The 24,117-nt window shown below is 37.7% G+C and overlaps 3 protein-coding genes across 6 annotated transcripts; all 3 read left to right on the plus strand.

Moving 5' to 3' along the window:
- The first annotated feature begins 4,382 nt into the window (after positions 1–4,382).
- Positions 4,383–9,369, plus strand: tmigd1 (transmembrane and immunoglobulin domain containing 1). Its single transcript, XM_028032398.1, has 6 exons — positions 4,383–4,830; positions 5,523–5,609; positions 5,727–6,008; positions 7,182–7,469; positions 7,569–7,672; positions 7,757–9,369. Exons 2-6 carry the CDS (start codon positions 5,546–5,548, stop codon positions 7,769–7,771), a joined length of 753 nt encoding a protein of 250 aa, XP_027888199.1. The 5' UTR covers positions 4,383–4,830; positions 5,523–5,545; the 3' UTR covers positions 7,772–9,369.
- Positions 9,370–12,217: 2,848 nt separating this feature from the next.
- On the plus strand, positions 12,218–16,444 carry pimreg (PICALM interacting mitotic regulator). Of its 2 annotated transcripts, XM_028032589.1 has the most exons (6): positions 12,218–12,341; positions 13,202–13,539; positions 13,615–13,913; positions 14,033–14,128; positions 14,651–14,689; positions 15,525–16,444. In XM_028032589.1, the coding sequence occupies exons 2-5, from the start codon at positions 13,246–13,248 to the stop codon at positions 14,679–14,681; spliced, it is 720 nt and encodes a 239-aa protein (XP_027888390.1). In that variant the 5' UTR covers positions 12,218–12,341; positions 13,202–13,245; the 3' UTR covers positions 14,682–14,689; positions 15,525–16,444. The 2 variants fall into 2 exon arrangements, with proteins under 2 accessions (XP_027888390.1, XP_027888389.1); XM_028032588.1 differs by lacking the exon at positions 14,651–14,689.
- A 939-nt stretch (positions 16,445–17,383) lies between these two features.
- On the plus strand, positions 17,384–24,017 carry cct8 (chaperonin containing TCP1, subunit 8 (theta)). Of its 3 annotated transcripts, none has more exons than XM_028031968.1 (16): positions 17,384–17,546; positions 18,774–18,864; positions 18,963–19,042; positions 19,147–19,296; positions 19,992–20,172; positions 20,268–20,329; positions 20,430–20,567; positions 21,218–21,396; positions 21,818–21,884; positions 21,961–22,048; positions 22,142–22,257; positions 22,340–22,411; positions 22,498–22,662; positions 22,750–22,869; positions 23,081–23,221; positions 23,755–24,017. In XM_028031968.1, exons 1-15 carry the CDS (start codon positions 17,487–17,489, stop codon positions 23,186–23,188), a joined length of 1,677 nt encoding a protein of 558 aa, XP_027887769.1. In that variant the 5' UTR covers positions 17,384–17,486; the 3' UTR covers positions 23,189–23,221; positions 23,755–24,017. The 3 variants fall into 3 exon arrangements, with proteins under 3 accessions (XP_027887769.1, XP_027887770.1, XP_027887771.1); XM_028031969.1 differs by having other exon boundaries at positions 23,081–23,217; XM_028031970.1 differs by lacking the exon at positions 23,081–23,221.
- The last annotated feature ends 100 nt before the right edge of the window (positions 24,018–24,117 follow it).

The following is a 24,117-nucleotide window of genomic DNA, read 5'->3' on the forward strand; positions in this document are numbered from 1 at the left end:
AGGGAGGGAGAGGGGACAAGAGAATTGGCCTGTGTGTTCAGCACAGGCACTTTTTTACGTTATTGATTGCATCACACTGAAGGAGAAACAAGAGAGAATGAGTGACAGAAAGAAAGAAAGCATAGAATTTTTTTTTAAAAAAAACAAGTGAGTTAATGGGATATTCATGATGATTGATTACGTATGTCTTTTTCATTTTCCCGACAGACAAACAAAAATGACAACAACAAAAAGAGTCTGTAAAGTCATGTGAACTGTGTGTCTGCCCTTCAGCTTCACGCCGCTGACGGAGGGGTCACATCAGGGCTGTTGGAGGCGGGTTATTGTTGGGAGGTAATGAGCAGTGGATAAATGTTTGAGTTGGATACACACAGTGAGAAAGCGCCTGTGTGGGTTTGCATGAGTGGGTCTCTGAGCCCTCCGCAGTAATCTGATGAGGAATGCTTGTTTGTTGCTCATATGCAAGGAGCTACATTCACCAACTGCCAGCTAAATCATGTTTGTGTTTTTGCACATATATTTTGCTCTTTTTTTCAATTTTATTTTTCGCACATGCATTAGACACTGATCTTATCTCACGCTAAGTGTACTTTGGCCACCGCCTGTATGCCTGCGTTCTCCCTTCTGCTGTAATTTCAACACAAAGAAACCGAGTCACATGAACACTCAAACTTGCTCTTATCCATGCTTGCTGACTCAGCTCTGGAACTTAACAGAAATATTTCAATGTAACTTTACGTGATGCTGATGAACAACTTGATCCAGTCATGGAGCATATAGATTTAGGGGACGCTGGGCGTGGAAACACGCTTGCAGCAGGCAGATTGCAAATCACAACAACAAAGATCTATAGGAGTGTGTACATGTGTGTGTGTGTGTACATGTGTGTGGTAAACGTCAAAATTACTTTTGACGTTTATCTCTCTGAATGAACTGTGCGTTGCCAGGTGGGGCAATACCAGATGAAGTCCTGCGTGTCAGCAGGAGATTATCTGTATGACCAACTTTCTTCTAACCCTGTTGTCATCATGTGATTCTGGAACAGGTTGCCGTGTTTAGAATTGTTTTCCTGATATGCATATCCAGAGCGTTCTGATCTAGGAACAAGTAGAACACATGTATGTAGATGTCTCTACATACATGTGACATATTTCTTCCAGTACAATTAACTGTATAAAAGAAAGTGTGTAATTTGTGTTTTTCAGAGCTGCATACTCTGTGTGTAAACTCTCCTTTGCTGCAAAGAATAACTTCACAGACAGTTTTCTTTGGTTCCAGAACTCATATTAAAAATTCTACAATGTATGAGTAAAAGATTTGTTTATGCAGCATGTGCACAGGCTGCAAGCACACCACTTGTGCAATGTAACATAAAGAGAGCATTTTTCTCAAGCCAGTGGATGTGTCGAAATTGCAGGTGATCTTTGACCTCTGATGAAATTAGGTAGAGAGATTTTCTGAAAAGAGAAATGTAGAACTTGTAATGGCATCAGGGAACACAAAGACATTTAAAACATAGGAAACTAATAAATTGGGCGCACATGCTCATCTACAGTACAATGAAGGGTTTTGGACTTTTATTAAAAATAATTTAAGCTGGTAGAAGTTTAATAACTTCTTGTTTTTGATTAAACATAGGAAAAAATAACACAAAAGGTGACTTTGTACATATATTTCTCCTTTTTTAGTCAAATATATTTCTGGAAATAGAAGGACAGGAATAATCTCTTCCAGAGTTGGCCAATGCCTCACCCTAGTGGGTAAGCTAGAAAAAGCTAATGGAAACATTTACAAACAGCACTCATAAAAAAGCATTTCTGTTCTGTGTGTTATGTAGAAGAGATAACGACGACAGTTTGTATTATTTTACAACTCCATTTAACTGAAGGACAATAAATTCAACATGAGACTTAAGGGACTCGATTGCAAGAAAATACTCTTGTTCGATTTTTCAATCTAGAACATGTCATTATTTTCAGATTTTAAAAATAATTTACGTACAAAAACATCTTGCTGTCAACGAAATTGACCAACAACAAGTCAGTTAAGTGATTAAGAAAAAGCCCCTGGAGTGGTTTTCAGAAGTTAATAGGGAAACAAGAAAATAGCTTGCAGGATTCAAACCAATTTGAAGCTTCATCTTGTGAATGTGACTCTTGAATTCACGAATCTCTATGACTGGTTCATTTGGGATGAACCACAAATCCACAGTCTCTCACTTCCTGCACAGATTTCCCTGCAAATAATCATTACCCATTTAGCACAGAGTAACATTGCTGTGAATGCGTTGTCAGCTGCTGCTCTTCTAAAGAAGTTTTAGTTTTCAACAATCCAATCAAACAACAGGAGAAGCAGGTATGTTGGCTCAACTGTGCAACTTTACAGTTCACATTAATTTCAGTTCTGGTTGGCTGATGATGGTTGTGTTGGTCTTTCGTAAATAGATGAAGGAGAACAAAGGGTATGCTCTCCTTTCTGGACTTCTGTTAAAATGAAGACAAAATTGGAGTTGAAACTAGAAAAATATTGTCTAAGACGTTGAAAGCTAAATGTTTCCTCAAGTGTTAAGGAAGCATTTGGCTTCCTTAAAATGGCATCTGCTGAAAACATTCAAGACTGAAAAAGTAATTGTATAATGTTTTATTATGATGGTTTTTGAACAAATTATACGTTAGCAAAATACAACAGCATAGAATTTCAACTGTTAAAGTGAATTTTGTGTAAAATGACTTATTGTTTGATTTGGGATATGCATAAATTGCATAAAATCTTGTATAATTGTTATAAAATGTGTTCAGTAACGATCCCTGTTCCTGATACGACTGTTAACTTGTTTTGTTTTTAAGGATAGGTTAGTCATTTTCTTTATCTTTACACTTTCTTGTAAAAAAAAACAAAAAAAAAACAGTAGATGTGTTATGAAAATCAAATAGAACCTATTTGCATTTTCATTAGCAAATATATACTCACTGGTATACCTGACCAATTTCTTGTTAACATGTGTTAAATCAGAAAGGTGATGATAAATTGCAGGCTCACCAAATTTGCACACTAACAGATTGAGGATTGTGGGAGCAACGTGTCCTTGTCTGGATTTCAGCTGCATTCGGCTTGTAGGATTTTTCTCTACCAGTGGGAGCGCTTTGATTTATCATGCCTTTATCAGTGGTCTGGGGGAGACTTTCTTTGCAAACTTTGGTGTAAGCATCACAGCCTCCCTGGATGTTACTGCTGAATATTTCCACCCCTTTATGACCACAGTGTATCCATTTTCCTAAGGGAACATTCTGCAGCAAGTGCACCATGTCAAAAAGATCAAACGATCACAAACAGGGTTTCTTGAAAATTATGAGTTTGTTCCACCTCAGTAGCTTTTACAGTCACCAGATTTCAATACAACGGAGCACATTTAGAATGTGCATTACATTTCAGGTGTGCATCCAACAAATTGGTGTGATGCTGCTGTCATGTCCACATCGACCAAAATCTGAGGAATTTTTCTGACATCTCGTTTCAAAATGGTTCTTTTAGATTTGGATGAGGGCCACCCATCTAAAAATGGCTCTCTTTTATGAAATGCAGCTCTTTTAGTGCTGTTTTGCTACACATGACGTTTTCCTCTGGTGAAGAATCCTGAAATGTAAAAGTGTAGAAAATTGTGGCTCTCAAGAGCCTCCACTTGACTTCTTTTGACACTCAGAGGTTTTACAGGATGTACCACATAATTAAATTGTCCAGATGCTGTCGCATGCGCCGCTCTGCAGTGGTATTCAGAAGAAGTTAGGTTTGCAGTTCACTAGCTGTGTAGGGGACTATTCATGTGTTAAAGTGACCTGGTAAAAAGACTTGAAACTAATTGAGAATCAGTGAAAAGCTGATGTTTAGACTCACTCTCCATCCAAACGGATTCATTTTTCTTGTAATGTCAGAAAAGAATGGGCAGAAAATTCAGTTTCTGTATGCAAAGTTGGTAGAGATAGGAATCAAAAAGGGTTACTGAGACATTCTCCTTATCGCCTATGATCTGTAAGTCCAGTAACAATTTACTGGACTTATATCAAGGAATATACCTGGAATATATCAAGCTTTGCCAGGTTAATGATCAGTTTCGCAACAGGCCCCACACATGTCTCAAGAGTCTCAGGTGTTGCATAACACCATGCCAGATCCCCTGCACTGATTTATTTATGCTGGAAAACTAAAGGAAAACCACAGATCTTTGCTTTCACCAAATTATCAGAGTTCAACAAGAAAACACAAAATCAGTCAACAAATAATAATACCCCAGATATTACTCCATATGTCCCTCCATCACAGTTTCTGTGGTTTTGTGTTATTTCCATCAAAGGTTATGAAAAAAGAAAAACATTTTGATGTCTTCATGTTTTTATTTTTATCATTTCAAAGCTAATCTCTACCTGGAGTCATAAGGAAACATCAAAGCCCTAAAAACAGGAATAAAAAGAGTCTTGTAAAATGTGGCGTTTCAGCCCTCCATCCACACCCAACAGGCTTTAGTGCAACTTTAATGGCCATTGCCAATAAAAAAAGATTCCTTTTGTTTGCACATTATAACAGCATGACAATAAAGCGAGGAATGGAATAAAATCCGGGGTGGAAGGACCGACAGGGTGTTGCCAGGAACAGGTAAATAAAACCTGAAGAAGGAAAGAAAAAAGTTATTTTGGGGCCAAGAAGTTGTAAAAGTTTCCTGTTGGGCCGTTTAAGAGCGGCTGAGCATTCAGACCGGCTTTCATAGCCTCACATTCACACACACTGATCACAGCAGGGAAAGCTCCGACAGATAACATAACAAACACAAAGTTAAAGGTGAGTAAATCTTTTTTTTTTTTTTTTTTTTCAAAAATACCACATAGATTGGAAGATTTAAAAATTTACTTTATTTGCTTTTTCCACTTAATTTATCAATAAATTGTCATCGTGATGGCAAAACCTCATCTTGCTTTGCCATCACGAGCCACAGTTATGCCAAAGATCAAACATGTTTCACTGAGATTTTTTTTTTCAGTTTAAAAATAAGAAAGATATTCAAATGAAGCAACTCGAAAAGAAAATTTGTTTCCCAATCAGTTCAATAAAATACGGCAGTTTTGACCTTTGCTTGACCTTATGCTTTAAAAGAACAGGTGAATTGATGCTCACATAAAAAACTATGTTGAATAATTAAACTGTTTAACTTTTTAATACACTATTGGCAGTGTCTGCATTGTTTAAAACACTTTATCTTGCTTTATGATGTCAAAATTATTGTTATATCATAGGTTGGCATGCTAACGGTTATTTTAAATTGCACCTGGAAATAAAAGCATTCTTTTCTTTTGTGGATTATGTTACAATTTAAATTGAGCTGGAACTAAAGCTGATCCAAGCTGTCATAAGGGTTTTTAGACTGGAGAAGAAATCATGGATAACAGTCATTAAAAAAGAAAACACCAACAAATACAGAAAGAGATTTAAACACATAGTTTGGGTGTTTATTCGAATATCATTTATTTATTTAGGTTTACCTGAGAAGACCATCAAAATGAAGTTAATGGTCAGTATCGCTCTTTTATTCTTGCTGCCCTCCTATGCAAGCCAAACATCAGGTAAGCTCCACCACTTTACCTACATAAAACATTTGTTCCCTCCTTCTTGGTTTCCAACTTATCATTCTTTCAGTATTTGATGCGTCAAACCGCTCACTCGTATTTCTTCTTTCCAAGTCGTCCACATCGAGTCCACCCCCAAACCAAGCACTGATGGGGTAATCCAGACTGAGACTGAAAAGATAGTGTCTCTGGTCTGTATTCTTACTGGCACTGTCGACAATAAGGAGCTGGAATGGCGGAGAAATGGCGCTGTGATTAAACTGGATGATGGAAACAAGGAGAATCGTAGCAGCGTGTGCATCAATCCCGTCATCTATAAGGATGAGGGCGCCAAGTTCACCTGCCAACTGAAGAGCAATTCCTCCCATTCGGCCTCGGTCACCCTCAATGTCACATGTGAGTCCCATTACAAGATTTTTATACTACAATAATAGTACTAATCATGAGGTGTACTTAGAAAATAACAAGTGTTAGAGATTAAAAGGTTGAGATCATTTTAACATCTTGGTTCATTCTAGTATGATGTGGTAAGGATTCAACTTTGCTTTTGACTTTTGAAGGCCTTTGTGTCAAACATGGTTTCAGTTTGAGAATATTTTTAGCACAGTTTTTCTCATAAAACTATTAATTTTTGTAGTTTTCTTGCTATTTTTATCTATGGAAAACCAGAAAGTCACTTTACTATCAGTGTAGATTTCCATCAAGTGCATCATCCTTCATTGAGTGTAGTTATCTAAGAGCTACACTAAAACACATAAAAGAAAAAAGTGTGTGGCAGATTGAATGAGTGAGGAGGTGATTTTAAACCATGAGAAAATAAAAAGAATTACCCCAATATTATCCATCAAAACATAGATAATTGTATCTTTTTGTAGACTGAAAATGATTGTGATTCTTAGTTTTGATGCATTTCATAAAGCTGTGGAAAAAAAAAAGATTTTCAGTATTTGACATGAGATGTTCAGGACAAAATTGGCCATTTTCAATCTCAGGCCAGTTAATTATTTCTAAAAAATCAATCTTCTGACTCCTAAAACAAATCTAAAAGAAACAATTTATGACTGATGCATCTACTGCTTTGGTTGAAATTACTTCAGTAGTTTCCCTTCTTACACACCGTGTATTGACTGTAAAGGTGTGTAGTTTTACTTCAACAGTAGTAGGATTGTGTTGTAATCTGAGCAGTATTTTAGGATTTTTGGAGCGTTCTTCTGTCATCTATTGGTCTATGCAACATGTTAGATTTGAGCATTTTATGACTGTTTATGAAGAAGTAAAGAACAAAATGGCCCTGCGTGGAAGCCACGCCCAAAAAGCCAGGACAGCATAAAGGAGCTTTTGTTGTTGTCATTGTTATTATTAGATATTGCCATGTGTCCCTTTGATTCCAATTCAAAGTAAAATCAGAAAAAGCTGTCCTAAAGATGCAGTTGATTGCTGCCTTAGAAGAACTGGATGAACATCACAACCCTATTAAGTCTGAGCTAATTCCCCGCACCAAATGTTCAGAAGCACGTTAAACCTGCTCATTTGTTTTAGTGTCAATCGTTTTTCTTAAATTTTGCTCAGATCTCGCCGAGATCTCTGGTTCAGAGAACGTTACACTGGAAGAGGAGGAATCACTGGACCTCCAATGTGACATGAGGGCCAACCCTTTGGTAACGTCAGTGACGTGGAAACTAAACGGAGCCCTAGTGGATCTATCGACAGGTGGCTTCATCGTATCCAACAACGGCGTTAACACCAAGCTACATGTCAAGAAAGTAGACAGAAGCCTGCATGAAGGCGAGTACCAGTGCACGATAGCCTCTCCCGCCTATGAAGAGCGCAGCAGGACTTTCCAAGTCACTGTCACAGGTAAGTTCCCCCGCTGATTCCTTTAAATGTTTACAGAAACCTGTGTACAAGCTACATGAATAATACCCATAATCTGATTTAATTTGCCTTTGTCCACAGATAAGACCTTAAAGTTCCCACTGATGCCGATGATTGCGGGGCTGGTGGTGGTGGGCCTCACGGCTCTTCTTGCCATAGTTTCACGATGGCGGATAATTGCACGGGTAACTCACGCAAAACAAACTCAAACATTACTCATTCGAATCTTGCAGCACAAACTTCTTAAGAGTTTCATTCTCCTTCAACAGTGGTTCAAAAAGTGATCCAAAAGAACCTGGTCGTCTGCGTTGTCATCAAGCGAGACCATCGATGAAGCCTTCTGCGTGGTGCAAGGGATTTTGATCACCCAGTTCTATGGCTTTTTCTTATTTGATTTCTTACATTTTTGGACTTTGTCCGAAGCTAGACGCTCTCCCCACCTAATAAGTAAACAAATAAATAAAACAGTTGTATTTCCTGGAAGAATTGAACATATCAGTCAGTACGTTTTAAATGGCATTAAGTTAGTTTAGTTTCATTTTAATAGATTCAAACAAGATTTGTTATTCTATTGTGTTTCCATTATTTTCTTTTTAGTTCAGGCTACAATCATCACGTTGTTCCCTTGTTTCTGGGGAAGACAGAAGAGTTGGCTTTCCCACACTAACAGCTCAATAAGCATTTGTCCTGTGCTAAATATTCAAATGCATGTCAAACTCTGACAAATGTACAAACTTGTGTATACTGTAAGGGATATAGGAAACACACTATAATGAGGGATTTCAGAATCATATAATGAGGCATTAAATGTACTATAACCTGCTGTCACGGAAGAAATAAACCTGTTTATCTGTTCCAGAAAGAAAAAAACGAAATTATTCATGAATACAATTTAAGTTGAGCAATATTAAAAGAAATACAATGTAAATACAGAGTCAGCAGAGAAAGAAAGGATTTAACTTAAGTTAATATGACTGAGTTTGTGTTTGATGCTTGGTTAGGACAAAAAATAAAATAAAATAAAATTCAAAATCAAGCTGTGTTAAATTTTGGTTTGGAATTAAACTGGGTTTCTTCATTCTAGCTTAGTAGATATAAATATTGACAACTTTTGATGTTAGCAATGATTTAATACAAAATTCATATGTTGACCTGTTATTTAGGGTTGATAGCGCTAAATCAAGACAGGTACTTCCAAAAAGAGATTGTATTTCAAAAATGTTTTTTTTAAACTATTGACTCTTTTTACATTTTAAATGCAGGAAGAGCATTTATGGGTATAAGTTTTCTCTTTAAACACTAAGCACCTTTTTGAATTTTTAAATATTTAACCTGTTTATCAATGCAAATGTGTATTTAATGTTGCTTGTTGTGGTCAGTTGTCATCATATTTATGTATAGTCGTATAATGTATAAGTAGAAGTACTCATATTTCTTTTTTTGTACAAAGTATAGACAGAAATTAGTGATTCTCAAGAAACTGTGCTATCAGCTAAAAGACAAAAATCAGTAGCTCTCTGATTGTTCAGATAACTATTTTAAAGCCTCTCCTTGTGTAATAACATATGAATTTAATTCAACCAGCAAAATATATTTTGGTGTCTTGGAAAGCATTATTTTTTAATGTAATTTCTCTGAGGTCCACATGTCCACTGAACTTTAGCTCCTGACTCAACAATAAAGCCCAGGCTTGTTAAAATCATGTTATACATTTACTCTTAATGTGACAAAGGGACAGGGATTATGAGGTTGTGTGGTTCAAGGTCTGGATCTTAGTGTTCCTGCCCATGAACAAACACTTTGGAGGCTTGCATAAAAGAAGGCAACACCAGCTGTTCTGATGTAAACCACATGTTGATTAAATAAACAAAACTAATACATATTTGCTGTGTCATATGACTTTTTTGGGGGACAGATGAACGTCATATTATTTTAGAATTTAATAAAAACACAGAGTTGAAGACGAAATCTCCCATGGGAAAGCCTCAAGAGTCACAGCCATGTTTAAAAACAGCAGAAGAGAAACTCTTCATCATGTGTATGAAGACCTTGTGTAGTGGCTGGTTTACAGAGGAGTCTTGAGGCAGAGAAACAGTGCAGACCAACCGGGTGTTTATTCTCCAACACTCAACACATAGACATTCCTGCTTACAACGGCCATGGGGCTCAGCGGTAACCACACCTAACCAACCTGCAATGTGGCCGACATGCAGGTTTTTATAGTTCCTGGCTGCTCCAATTAACAGCCTCACCAAGAAACAGGGTAGGACAAAATACATGTACACAAACAATCTTGACAAAACAACCAAATCTTCAACACAATATTAACAAACGCTCTTCATTTTTAAGCAGCTGTTTCATTTCTAAAAATACCTTACTATAAATATAAATCCAATCATTAAACTTCTAAAATGCATCATTCTATCGCTCCCCCTCTTCCATCTGCATTGGTCTCCTCTGTAACCTTTATAAGGTGTCCAGGCCGCCGGGGAATCTTTTAGCCTGAACGCCCTGCAGAGGAAGAGACAGAGGTAAGCCACATCTACACAAACATTTCAGTGTATTTCAGTTACAAGACCTAACAGGACACCATTAGTTCCAGCTGAGATGTCACTGCACAAAAACACACAAACAATAAAATACTACAACCTGTATCTGTCTCTTCTCATTCAACACACCCTTTTAAGTGTTTTCATCCAAGTAATGAAGACCTTCATTACACCTTGAGAAACAGAGTTTTGCCCTCTGCCACATGGCTGCCAAATCGCTCCGACCCTTGAAAGCATTTCACACACAGGTTTAAAGTGGCATCTGCCGATCACTTTACCTTTAAACCTGTCTGTGGAAATTAGATTAGATTCACGTTTTAGTGTGAACAAACAAGCACCAAAAAAAATCTAGAAATATAATACAAGCATCACACGACTAACAAGAAGGGCTACTGCCAACAGGGCATTTTTTAAAAACATTACACTGTAATCATAAAAGGTAAATTAGAGGTATCAAAGTTAACATAGACTTCAAGGTTCCTTAAGGAACATCTGACTGTATTCTGTAGTTTCTGATCAAGTTAAATAGTTGAAAATGTCATTTGGTGATAATATCAATTATATCAACACTTGGGTTTCAAACAAAAATTATATTTCATCATAAAACCTTTATTTATTTGTTATTGCTAGTTTATGTTGTTTTTTTATTTAAGAAAAAAAGGAATGGCTTCTAAATAAATGGCATTCTCTGGTATTATTGAGGCTTACTGGTTTAAATGTAGTTTACATTTAAAGCAACACATGAAGTATGTCTCTTTAATTCCAATGTGTGCAAATCGACCTCAGTCCAACTATGTTGTTATGATGTTCATTTTCTGAAATGTTATTTTTACAAGATGGAAATGCACGCTTTTCTGAAGGTTTTGTCTCGAATACTGTTCTCTAATATCCTGGATATAATCAAGATGTTTTTGGTAAATGTGAAACAGGCTGTAAGTTATTTCAATAGTGATTTTTTTTTTTTTATCTTGGATTTGTGTACAGCCTATTTCTTATTTTTAAATTGTGAACATTGAACTTAACTGAGGCAAGTCAGCGGTGCTTAGAGAAGTCTTGATTCAGATGGTTAGGTAATAATCAGACCTGGGTGTTGCCGGTAGAATCTTTTTTATTTATATAATAAAATTTTGTATTGATTTTCTGAGTATAATGTCACATAAAACACAAACAGTAACGAAAACAAAAAAAAAAAAGCTGATGCACCACCACACCCCGAAATTGCTGGCAAATTTTTAACTTTTCAAGAAAGAGATGTTTTTAATAAAGTAGTTTTCATCAATTGATTCATGATTTAACAAGAGGGTGTTGGTTACAATTTCACTGATGGCCAGATTATTTTTGAATGCTGTTATCTCCTTAAACAATAAAATGAGAATTTGAAAACTGCTTTTTGTATTTTCTTGGGTTCTTTTAAATTGATGTTATTCTAGTTGTTGTTGTTTTTAATTGTCAGTCTGAACATTTGAAACAAAAAAAAAGCAACAACAAGAAGGAAAATTCTCCTTCACAACAGGATGTTATTCCTCTGTTCTATAGTTATATTTTTATCCTCTTCAAATACATTTGCACCATTTATGTCTTGTAAAGAACAATCATTTTTTTCACCAATATGAAAAGTGAAAACGGCATACATTAATTATTGGACATCTTCAACATTATAATTAAGAAAAATATTTTGTGGCAGTACATATTTTGTGATTTTGTACCTACTAAGTATTTGAATTTTAAAAATATCCATCTTAGTATTCAAGAATTTTCCCAAGAATGTTTGTAGAAATATTACTTCTGTTTTAAAACTTACTTCCACCCATAACATATTAGTTTTCAAACTTATGCTAAATTACTAACACTGGGATGATTAAAGATAAAACCATATGGCAGAACCAATTCCCAATTATATCTTGCACTCTCATTACATCGAAACTCTTCAAAATTAAAAAGAAATATGAAAACTATGTTGATTTAAACATCCATAAAAAGATAACTGAAATAACTGCAAGAAAAGCAAAGCATAAAACAATAAAACCATAAAATTATTTTTAAAAAGGATAGTAAAACACAATAAAAAAAGAAAGGGTGAGTGAGAATAAAAGTACTAAAATCTTACCAAACAGATTGACAGATAAACATTCTTTCCATCTCTTTACATAAACGTGACCAACTCAACGTGCTACGTCATCGTGCTGCGTGGTGATGTAGTTAATACGCTGTGGTCCACCGCCAAATTCAAATTGTAAGGAAAAAAGGGGGAGAAAGGGAGCAGCTGCAGCAGAGGACCGACGATTATCACAAGTATCTGTTCGGGGTGAGTTATTTACGCTGTGAAAATACTTTTTCCCTTTATCTGACTTTTAAAAAACTGCCTCTAGTCGTAGCATGTCGAGTTATTATCACTGTCTGCGTTTTCCCCAAAAAACGGGGTTGCTTTATAAAATGAAAATCACGAACAAACCCCCTCACTGTTAATGCATCTGTGTTATTTTTAAGCTTGACGCGCGGTTGCTAAGGAATGTGAAAAGTTTGTAACTTTTAACGTAAAGCAGGGCGTAAAATCTCAGTTATTCTTTGTTCTGGGTGTGTTTGGAAAGCAGTTTCTGTCGACTGGAGTTTAACAGGGCAGGGCAGCGTGCACGGCAACACACACACACACACACACACATTGTTTCAGACACATTGTCTGCAACAACAAAAGAAAGTGAGGCTCACTAACATGATTATCGCTGCTTGATTGTGAAGGTTGTTACGGGTCATTTTTTTCACCTTCTGAATATTTTCTCACACTTCTTGACAGTTTCTCTTTGAAAATGTCTTTAAAAAGATAAAACATTTGTCGATGAAATGGTCTAAAAAGTGTTCTGCTCTGTGTTTGTTTTACTTTTTGTTTACTTGTTAGTGCTGCATTCGCCTGTTTTCCCTCTCCCACTAATTTGGGTTTCTGGAAAATATTCTCGGTGTGAAAAACGTATTTGAATTGTTTAGCCACCCAAATCAAGATTGGCTAAATCTTGATTGCCTGATCAAGCCTTTCCTAACAATTAGTGACATTTGGTTTAAGTACATGCTGTTTGTTGATGCATTCATGGACTGAAGATGGTTGGAATTAGTTTCCTGCATGTCATGAAAATAAATAAAAATGATTGGAATCTTTTCTCTTTTTTTTTTTAGGATTAGACCTACCAATCAATAACCACAGACAAAAAAAAAAAATCATGGATGGGTTCGGAAGAGCTGTGGTTGGAGTCTGGCGGGCACACACAGTCCTGGATGAATCTGATGGAGCAGAGAGCTCCCCAGAAGTTCCTGATCGTTTCCGTAAGATGCCCTCTTCATCCTCCCTCGGCTCCCTGCGGATGTCCTTGCGGAAGCGGCTGCCACTCCGGTCGGTCCAGGCAAACTCTCTCCCGGAAACATCAACCACAGAAATCCAGAAGCAGCAGCCCAAACCCAGCACGGCCCGCAAGCTCTCCCGCAGCGCCAGGAACTCCATCAGCGAAATGTGCCAGGTGAGTGTTTGCATCGCAGCTTGCCCTCTGTGTGTGTTATGCATGAAGTTAAGTGGCTTCGTTTAATTGCCTCAGAGGTTTCAAAGGACCAGAGAGTTTTCACGCGAGGAGTGCTTGGTGGCCACCCCGGGTCGAGACCCAGAAATTGCAGGTGCGTCATCTTGCACTCCACGGCGTACTCCTCGCCGAGCTGCAACACCCAGGCGCACCCCTAGATCTGCTGCCAAACCCGGCCGCACGCCAGGGTCTAGAGAACGAAAGACCCCTGAAGCGTCTGTACGTGGGGTGAGAACGGGGAGAGGCAGGAGGCAGCTGGTCCGAATGGCTGCGCTGCGAAGTCCCTTTTCTTCCGCAAACACACAGAACCAGAGAATGTGAGTTACATAGTTGACCTTTGGGGATTTCTTTTTTGATGCTTTATTACTTAGTCCTGATTTTAAACCCTTTTTTTGGGGTACTTTTGTTGCTTTTTTTATTTTATTTATTTTTTTAGAAAATTTGACAAAGATTTGGAGTCTGTTTCCAGTGGAATCAGAAGGCTCAAACATCTGTCCAAGGCTTTTGACGACATAATCCGAAGAGAGGACAGGTAAAGTTATGTTTTTCCTAAATGGGTGTTTTTATTTAGTTTTGTTTCTCTTGGCAAGTCATTTTTTTTATGATATAGTAATGAACATTTGATAAAGAGAGTATCCTCTTGTAGCTGTCTGAGAAGTGTCAAAGGGTTGTTGAGGCGGGTCCGGAATCCAGTGCAGATTGTGAGTCTCCAGGTTTCCTCCCCTTCACCCGTCCCCTCAACATTCTTCCCGCCTCAGTTTGAAACAGTGCCTCTGTTTCTGGTATTCGGATAAGTGGGGGTGGTGGGCGTGGGAAATTGGAGCCAGATGAAATGACAAAAATGTGGGTCCCTTTTTTTTCTATTCTTTTCTTGTGCATCACTTCCTGTGTTGACATTCAAAATCCAAAAGCCCTGCCAGAACCGTAAACAATCAGACACTGCTAAAGGCGGAGACACATGAACAGTGAGCTTGTGTGATATCTGTTCAGGATACAAGCCGCTATGGGTGATCCTCACTGTAAAATGCATATTTAGAAGTGTATTTCTCTACAGGGAGCTCACACATCCCCTGATTGTGGAGTAGGACCCAAGGTAACTCAACTCCTGGAAAGATGTTTAACCGTACCTGAACACTGTTACTAATTTCAGCATGAAAATGCATGACGGCGCCCCCCCTCCTCATGACTATCTGTGTGGCTTCACAAACTAAGCCTTGAAAATCTAACATTCTAACAGTTTGTCATTTAATGAATAACTCGCAGTTCAAGCAAGGAATGTTTTTCTTTTGTCACTTTGCAGTTATGCTAAAGAGAGCTTGGAGGGACTTGATATTTTAAAACTCCTGATGGAAAGCTGTGATATTAAAAATCTGTCATGTCAAGTGTCACAGATATTGTTGCATGTACAAATAATTTATGATTTCCTTTTGTTTTTGTTTTAAACTTTTTTTATTTATTTTTCTTATGGCAGGATATTGTTTTTGAAACTTATTTCTGACTGTCCAGTCCCACATGGTTTATATAAATTCATCATAGCCATGAATGTCATATTCATTTTGGGTGAAATAATCATCTTTATTCAGAATAATGTTTTTATAGTAGATTTTCTCCAAACGGGGTCAACATTTTTTATGTTTTCCTATGCCCCCTAATATTTTTCTAACTGTAATTTAGCAAGTTTTGTCTTGACAAGATCTCTTTTTTTTTTTTTTTTTTTTTTTTTTTCTTTTTGTACAGCTTGTAATAAACTTCTGGCATATTTCAGGCTTGATATTTGACTGCTCTTCTTGGCAGAACTGTAGAGCTCATGTAAATCAGTTAAATTCCGACATTCATATTTATAATGATGCCTGTATTGATTGAACAAGTTATAGATGGATAGATATATTAATTAAATACTGTAAGTCCTGTTTTTGTGTTTATGACAGGCCTGGTTCAAGCAACTGTCCTGGAGGGGCGATGATGAGAAAGTTGGACCCCAGTGGGAAACTCAGTCGGTCCAACCTCGCGCGCCGCGCATCAAATCTCTCAAACACACTGGGAGGATGGGCCAACACAGCTGTGAACACTATCCGGAAACCAAACTGAAGCACACAGAGCCTTCAGTAGCCATGTTTTAAAGGTGTTATTGTGGCGTCACTGTTACATGTACTGAGAAACTTTCCTATAGCTGCTTGATTTTTGTCTTCTATGTGTGTTTAGCATTATTTGTGAGTCTTGTGTTTACATGTCTCAGGTTAGCTCTGTAGGGTGAACATCCTCATAACTACCAAAGGGATTGTGATGTTTAAACAATATATTTTAGTTACATATCCTAACTAGTATAAAGAAATGCTGCACTATACTCAGACTGTAGCTGTAAAACTAACTAAGTGTTCTGAGAGAGTACAGGTGGTTTGTCTTTACAATATATGTGTATGTAGAAATCCTAATGTTTTTATATTCCTTTTAATAAACCAAAATTTTATATTTTTCCTTTTTTATACATGTGTAACGGGACCTTTTTTTTATATATAGCCTGGGTAATATTTAAATGGGCACTTTCTAGCAGAGGTTGTTGCTTGCAATGGTCTGTGAATGATTCATGCTCCAATACAGTACACATAAATCATCAGATAATGTGATGGGGGGAGAGTTAAAGGCTCATTACCAGATGATGGCAGTGATGATGATGTTATGAAGAAAAATCCAGTGAGTTATTAGTGTAGTGACAGCCTCAAATGAAGCAAAACACTTTTTTTTTTTTTTTTCTTCGCTGTGCTTCCTTTTTCTGAATTAATGGGGAAGAAGGGAGAATCTGTGCCTAACTGTGAAAATGAATTGGACAATAAAAACTGCAAGTCAACAATATAAGTCTCCTTTTTTATATATATAAATGCATTTGAAACGACATGTTGGGTAACCTAAAACTGTTGTAAATTATTTGCGTGTTACTGGTATCATTAGAGCTAAATCTTGAGTTAATTTTTTTTATTGTTTTCTAAATTAATAGATTGAAACATTTTGCGTAAGAACAAAGGGGCTCGTTTTTGTTTGGCAGAATGAAAGGCTTTCAATTTGATAGTCATTTATTTTGTCACGCCGCTAATGCAAATGCTTTCTAGAAATCCTGAGTCGATACCTTGATAAAAGCAGTTTGTCGTAATCACAGCCACAAGTTTTTCCAATAATGTGTCAGCTCTACATCCTAAAACTGAAATTTATCCCCAATTTTGGTAGAACAGTTCCAAGTCAGTCAGAATAGATGTAAAATGTCTTTCCAGTAAGATGAAATCTAGAAGGACACTTTCAGTTGCATGTAGATATGAACACATGTGTGTTTTTAATATAAACGTAATCCATACTGCTTTTCTGAAAGATTGACCGTGTCTAAAGCCCTGTTTCTGAGTTTCTTTCATAACAGAGTTATTAGCATGTCGTGAGACTGTCCTATGAGAACAGTCTTCAGTCAGAGGCCTCTTCAGATTTGTTGCTAGACTGACTGCTACCAGAGATCCTTCCTCCCCACAGTGTCCACACCTATTTGAAGATACTGGATATGAGGTACAGTGACATTTAATTTTCCCTTGGGATACATACAAATATTTTCGAAATTGAATTGAACTGTAGAAAACATTATAGCACTATTTTTGCCACACGGTAAAATGTATTTTATGAGAAAAGGCACCATCAGTGGTTAAAAGCTGAGCATTTTTCATAGTAAAGACTATACTTCCCCCATGTGGTGTATCCTGGCCATATCATCTGAAAGAAGAACCACTCGGTTTGTCCCTTGTTGGTTCCCGTTAGGTTCGGATTGCACCTCCTCTGTCTCTCCGGCTTTGTACCCAAAGCTGAACACACGCCGCGGATAGCTTCTCCAGGACACCGGGGCTGCATAGCGTCGAAGAATGGCTCTCCACGTCCCCAAGGCCCCTGGCTTTGCCCAGATGTTAAAGGATGGCGCAAAGGTCAGAAGAAATCGGCATGTAGATTTCTTGGAGTACTTTAAAGAGGGCAGCATGGAAGTTAGCATGCTAGCTGCGGCTAGCCATGAGTTAGCATGCTCATGCACAGTCATGTGGGAGCTTTCTAGAAAGAGGCAGGCCGCTTGAAGTCCCGCGGCCGTAATCAAAAGACAAAATTCAGTTTCTTAAACGCCGTTGACTTTTTTTTTTTTATCAGCGTACATGTCAATATCTACGTCTGTTGGTTATATGATGCTGCAATGATGAAGGATTATGAAGCTGCAGGCACACCCTGTTAGCCTTCAGCTAGCTGTCAGCACTGAGAATGATGCTGTGAATGTCTATTACATCATGTTATGGCTCGTTTCACAAAATCACCCATAAAATTAATCTTTTATTGAAAAATAAAGTGGCTTCTTTCTTTACAAGTTGTTCCACTTTTCACAAAGTAGATTGCCGCGCATCTCACCCAGGCTTATATGTATCAATCCATATTTATTTTTTTACAACAGTTACTATAACAAGTTTCCTGCTATTTTTACATTTTGTAATTAAATTAGAATTTTTCATTTTCCAACTCTAGCAAAAATATTTAAAGACCTTATTTTAATTATTGTTCATTGTCCCTTTAAATAAAAAAAATTAGCAAAAGTGGCTTTCTGTGTTACATTTATTTATTTGTGGATGCCGTCATTTATCTTAAATGTTCCGCAGTACAACATAACTTTTTGTGCAGCTTATTGATTATTTTGGCTTTTAAGTTACAGAATCACTAGAAGCTTTTTTTTGGCCATCTTAGTTTGAGGTTTTAAATTGGACCTGGTTTAGATCCAAACAAAGCTATGTCACACACAGTTGTTAAATATTCGGAAGCAAAACAGAAGTATCTCAGATCTAAAATTGTAATTAAAAAAAACAGTATTTTTCAGGTTTGACAATCGCTTTGGTGACAAGGTGCCAAAAAAAAATAAGTAAAGGAGCTCTTTATCAAATTGCTGGATTTGGAATCGGCTTCGAAAGTTTACTTTATAATTTTTTTAATATATATGTAATAAAACACCACTAGTCAGCTGTTTCAAATATGTTGGAATTATAATATTTGTTGAAATCCTAGTGTAAATTCATAGTAAAAGTAACCACAATTTTTTTTATTGATACATAGCTGAACATTTCCCTTTGTTTGTGAAAGGCACACTGTAACTTAACAAAACATTTCTTTTGTCAAAACAGCACTTTTCAGGACTTGAAGAGGCAGTCTTTCGTAACATCAGAGCTTGTAAGGAGCTTTCTCAGACCACACGCACTGCATATGGACCCAATGGTAGGCATTTTCCTCTGACAAAAGTATATTCACACAAAGAGATTAAAAATCTAGTACAAAAATCAGATAGGCAAATGATAAACTGTCAAATGTTACAGGTATGAATAAAATGGTCATCAACCACCTGGAGAAGCTGTTTGTCACCAACGACGCAGCAACGATCCTCAGAGAACTTGAGGTGAAGACTCTCTTCTAATCATCATGTTCTGCCTGCTCAAAATTAACTGAAAAATTAATGTGTTAATTATTTCCTCTCTCCTTGCTTTTATTTTCTTTTTCAAGGTGCAACACCCAGCCGCCAAAATGATAGTGATGGCGTCCCACATGCAGGAGCAGGAAGTAGGCGACGGCACCAACTTCGTGCTGGTGTTCGCCGGAGCTCTGCTGGAGCTGGCTGAAGAGCTCCTGAGGATGGGCCTGTCTGTGTCAGAGGTGATCACATGCAGCTGTTGAACATTGTTGTCGATAGCTGTGTTTACATTGACCATATATTTACCCAAATTGGAGTTATGAAAATAAATGTGCTTAATGATATCGCGCCAATTTAAAAAAAACAAACAAAAAAAACTCATGTTCTTTGATAAAACGTTTTTGATCTAGGTTGAGGTGGTTTTTCGGCTGCATAGAAATTTCTCTATGTTATGCAATTGCAATAGAAACACTTTTCGCATCATGCGAGTCATGTGATCAATAGCCTGATGTTACTACTGGCAGAAAAGACAAAGAAGACGACAGGAAGGAGGATACTGATGCAGCATGTTTTTTAATGACTGATCATGTGTGACTTTATTGCGTTTCTTATTTAGTGGAAACACCGCTGTTGTGAAATTGTGTTTTTTTGGACATAAGCGGAATATCAACAAAGTTTGGCGCACATTTCTAATGAAAACAATAAAGTTGGAAACTAGTAATTAATGGAACTATATTTGCTCCTACTTATAGATATATTACTGCTAAGTCATATTCCATTTTTAGAGACTACAATAAAGCGTTTGATCACATATACTTGTTTTTTTTTACATTGTTGCCTATAACGCCAGTGAACGTAGCCATAGGTGTGTGTTTTAACAGCAGAAAGCACATGCAGCTCTTCCCCACTCCATCACCATGTTTTCGTCTGACCTCAGGTCATCGATGGTTATGAGAAAGCGTGTAAAAAGACTCTGGAGATCCTTCCAGACTGCATATGCTCCTCTGCCAAAAACCTCCATGACATTACCGAGGCCACGGCTCTCGTCCGTACAGCGGTCATGAGTAAACAGTACGGTAACGAGGACTTCCTCGCCAACCTCATCGCACAGGCCTGTGGTGAGTTGGCAACTTGGACGACCTCAATCAGCTCATTTGTAAAAACGTCTTGACAATAGTGTCTGACTCTGTTCTTTGTTTGGTTTGTTTTTCAGTATCCATTTACCCAGAGTCCAGCAGTTTCAATGTTGACAATGTCAGAGTTTGCAAGATTTTGGTGAGTGGCTGTTTTTGTTTAATATTGTTGTTTTTTGGGGGTTTTTTTTAAAAGTTTGAGGTTGTTTTCTTATAAGTGTTTGAATCTGTTTTGTGTTTAGGGTTGTGGAGTGACAGCATCCACTGTGCTGCATGGGATGGTTTTTAAGAAGGAGGCAGAGGGAGACATCACATCTGTTAAAGACGCCAAGATCGCCGTGTTCTCCTGTCCCTTCGACTGCCTGGTGACAGAGACCAAGGTAACAGACTTTAAAAAATATATATATATATATTTTGTTGTTATAATTCTTTCATTCTGCTGTATTTGTGATTGTTGATGTTCCTTTGACTCGTTAAATTCGTCATGGCCTGTTCAGTTTTATTGCCAAACCAGATACAGACTCAAAAAAAGCCCATTTACTAAAATAATAACATACTCAGAACAGTAATTAAGCTGAAATGGTGGGGGGAAAAATATAAATGCATTATATTTGTTTTCCAATTTTGGGAAGATGTTGAATTATTTGTTTATTTGCATATTTTAATGTATTTCTAATATTGTATAAAAAAGCTTATGTGGTTAATTGAAAAATCTACAGGAGGTGTCAATTTTTATCTGAATAAGCATCGATTACTAATATAATCGTTGTTGCTGCTCTAATAATTAATGCTCATGGAAACTATATCCTCGTGCGTTACGTATATGACAAAATTAACAGTCCATGTGTCTTCATGTTTGCTCACATAGCTTTGAGTTATTAAAATATTTTATAGCAAATCATTTCCATCTATTTTGAGTCCCACGTTTGAATTTCTGTTAAAGTAGACAGCAGCATTTTAATGTGTCAAGGCTTAAATTCTATTGAGGTCTCTTGGTTGGTTCCTAACTGCAGCGCTGCTTGCTCCACAGGGCACAGTGCTGATAAATAATGCCCAGGAGCTGATGAACTTCAGTAAAGGGGAGGAGGACATGATGGAGGCGCAGGTGAAGGCCATCAAGGAGGCTGGAGCCAACGTGGTGGTAACTGGAGGCAAAGTGGCTGACATGGCTCTGCATTACGCCAACAAGTACAAGCTCATGGTGGTGAGGTAGGAACACAGAGGCTCAGGTGATGAGATTTAAAGTGAAAGGGAAAAAGGAGCAATTTTAAAACAATTAGAAGTCCTGAATTTTATACTGAGAAAGTGGGTTACAAGTGTAAAACCAACTTTCCCTGTTAAGTGTTAAAGTGTAGGACACTAAAATTAGAAAGAAAAAAAAAACATTAGAGGTAAAACCAATAAATTAGCAGAACTTTGGTTTGGAAAATTGCTGAACAATGGTGCAGTGTCCTGCAGACAGACTGAAACAAAGTAGATATGTTTGGCCATAATGCCATAAGGCCATATGTTTGGTGCCATCACACAAAATATAAACACATCCTTGAATTAACCTTGAATTGAAAAAAAACATACTTTCATTTTTACTATAGCTTTATTCTCAAGTTTTAGTTCTAAATCTTTCCTGCAGACTGAACTCCAAGTGGGATCTCAGAAGGTTATGCAAGACCCTGGGAGCTGTAGCTCTGCCCAAAATGGTTAGTTTACTCATGTTTTACCGTCTTTAGATTTGGGAACTGTAACCAAACTAACCTTAACGTCAACCACTCTTAGATGGCTCCGACTCCGGATGAGATGGGTCACTGTGACAACGTCTACCTCACAGAGGTGGGAGACACTCAGGTGGTGGTCTTCAAACACGGCAAGTCTCTTTTTGTAAAATCCACAAATTCAGACCAGATTTATCCTTTAGGACTTTTATGCGTGACTTATTGTTTCCTGCGTTCTTTAACAGAGAAAGAAGATGGCGCCATCGCGACGGTGGTAATCAGAGGCTCCACTGACAACCTGATGGACGACATTGAGAGGGCTGTGGATGACGGTGTTAATACCTTCAAGGTTCTGGTCAGGGTAAGTAACTTGTAGAATAAGACTGTCAGCTCAGCAGCTGTGAGACAGGTACTACCGTTTCCCTCTTTTTCTCCCTCTGCAGGACAAACGACTGGTACCCGGAGCAGGAGCCACAGAGATCGAGCTGGCCAAGCAGATCACCTCATTTGGAGAGGTAACAGAGAGTTGAGTTTTCTGTTTTATCATTTGATGTCCACATCATCCCAGCCTGAAATAAATAACCTGTCTTTGGCTCTGTAGTCCTGCCCCGGGCTGGAGCAGTATGCCATCAAAAAGTTTGCCGATGCCTTCGAGGCGTTGCCGCGGGCGTTGGCCGAGAACTCCGGAGTGAAGGGGAACGAACTCATCTCTAAGCTGTATTCTGCTCATCACGAGGGGAACAAAAACATCGGTTTTGACATCGAGGTGAAGCGATGGAGATTAACTATAATTTCAAGTTATTTTAATAAAAACCTACTATTTGAAGCAACTCATGATGTGGCTGCCCTGTAGGGAGAAGGTCCGGCTGTGAAGGACATGCTTGAGGCCGGCATTCTGGACCCCTACCTGGTGAAACACTGGGGCATCAGACTAGCCACCAACGCTGCCATAACAGTGCTGAGAGTGGATCAGGTCTGTATAAACACATGAAAAATATAAAAGTTACTCCAGCTGATATCGAAAGGAGTTGCTTTCTGAAGTCGCTTAATTAAAAAACAGATTGATTAGGTCTTTCCTTTCATAAGGATCTTCTTCCTGTCGACATGGTAATAACTTATCTTTTTGCAGCAGTCTAATGAAGAAAGTCCAGATAGATGATTTAGTATGTATGTATATGATCCAGATCATCATGGCTAAAGCTGCAGGGGGACCCAAGACTCCCAAACAGAGAGGCCACTGGGACAAAGACGGTTGGGATGAGGAGCCTGATCATTTTGAAACCCACCATTAGAGGGCGTACTTGTATACATAAAGCTCTCTGTCAGTAGGTCTCCGAACAGAAAGGTTGCTCGGTCATAGAACGCTGACGTAGTGTTTGGACTCTCACTACTAATGTTGAATTTCACCCCTAAACGTTTTTAAGAGCTTTAACTTTTTCCAAGTGTGTCTCTAACAACACTAGGTTTGCAGCTGTGTGGAATTGCACAAAATAAAGAATGTTGTGTGATGGCATGCTGCATGTACGACTGAAAACAGCACAGGATTATAATCTTGTATGTCATGTAAATCAAGAAAGTGGAGAATTTTGAAAATGATTCCATTTGAAAAACATTTGCGATGCTCAGTTGACTTGGAGATTTTTGATGTATAAATATTAGCACTTGGACTGGAATGAGAAATTGCTAAACCTGACCTTTTAGAAACATACGGCCACATTAAAACTTGTCTTGTGAAATAATCCGACAAGGAAATTCACTTTCCTCAACTTACCTTTAGGGATTCCAGCAGCTGTGTTGAACTCACTGCTCTTATTTACATTTAGAAAAAATATTAAATAATTTTTTTTTTCTTTTTCAGATCATCATGGCCAAACCAGCAGGTGGACCCAAACCTCCCCCAGGCAACAAGGACTTTGATGATGATGACTGAACATAAAGCTTCCCATTTTAAGTTCCTGCTGCATTCACAAACCTTTTCAACTTGTTTATTTAAAGCTCAACTGTTTGGTTTATTTTGTAGACAACCTCTGGTTGCATTGATCAACATCAAAGTACAGATGGCTCTGTTTGCTTTTTATGTTCCTACATCCCGAATAAAAGGCACTTGTGCTGTCAACTACTTGCTTGGATTTTCCTCATTTTGTGGTTTTGATATTATGCAGAGTATGTTTTTAGAAAACAACTCTTTGACCTTTTTGATTTTTTTCATTCCACAACCACA

Source organism: Xiphophorus couchianus, chromosome 11 (assembly GCF_001444195.1).
Source record: "Xiphophorus couchianus chromosome 11, X_couchianus-1.0, whole genome shotgun sequence".
NCBI classification, from domain to species: Eukaryota; Metazoa; Chordata; class Actinopteri; order Cyprinodontiformes; family Poeciliidae; genus Xiphophorus; species Xiphophorus couchianus.

What these genes read in the sequence shown, in the direction of transcription:
- tmigd1 (XM_028032398.1), top strand. Translation starts at nt 5,546, where the DNA reads ATGAAGTTAATGGTCAGTATCGCTCTTTTATTCTTGCTGCCCTCCTAT. An exon ending in CTATGCAAGCCAAACATCAG is followed by an intron (nt 5,610 to 5,726) that starts GTAAGCTCCACC and finishes CTTCTTTCCAAG; the next exon opens with TCGTCCACATCGAGTCCACC. An exon ending in TTTCCAAGTCACTGTCACAG is followed by an intron (nt 7,470 to 7,568) that starts GTAAGTTCCCCC and finishes CTTTGTCCACAG; the next exon opens with ATAAGACCTTAAAGTTCCCA.
- pimreg (XM_028032588.1), top strand. Translation starts at nt 13,246, where the DNA reads ATGGATGGGTTCGGAAGAGCTGTGGTTGGAGTCTGGCGGGCACACACA. An exon ending in CCATCAGCGAAATGTGCCAG is followed by an intron (nt 13,540 to 13,614) that starts GTGAGTGTTTGC and finishes TAATTGCCTCAG; the next exon opens with AGGTTTCAAAGGACCAGAGA. An exon ending in ATAATCCGAAGAGAGGACAG is followed by an intron (nt 14,129 to 15,524) that starts GTAAAGTTATGT and finishes TGTTTATGACAG; the next exon opens with GCCTGGTTCAAGCAACTGTC.
- cct8 (XM_028031968.1), top strand. Translation starts at nt 17,487, where the DNA reads ATGGCTCTCCACGTCCCCAAGGCCCCTGGCTTTGCCCAGATGTTAAAG. An exon ending in AGATCACCTCATTTGGAGAG is followed by an intron (nt 22,412 to 22,497) that starts GTAACAGAGAGT and finishes TTGGCTCTGTAG; the next exon opens with TCCTGCCCCGGGCTGGAGCA. An exon ending in ACATCGGTTTTGACATCGAG is followed by an intron (nt 22,663 to 22,749) that starts GTGAAGCGATGG and finishes GCTGCCCTGTAG; the next exon opens with GGAGAAGGTCCGGCTGTGAA.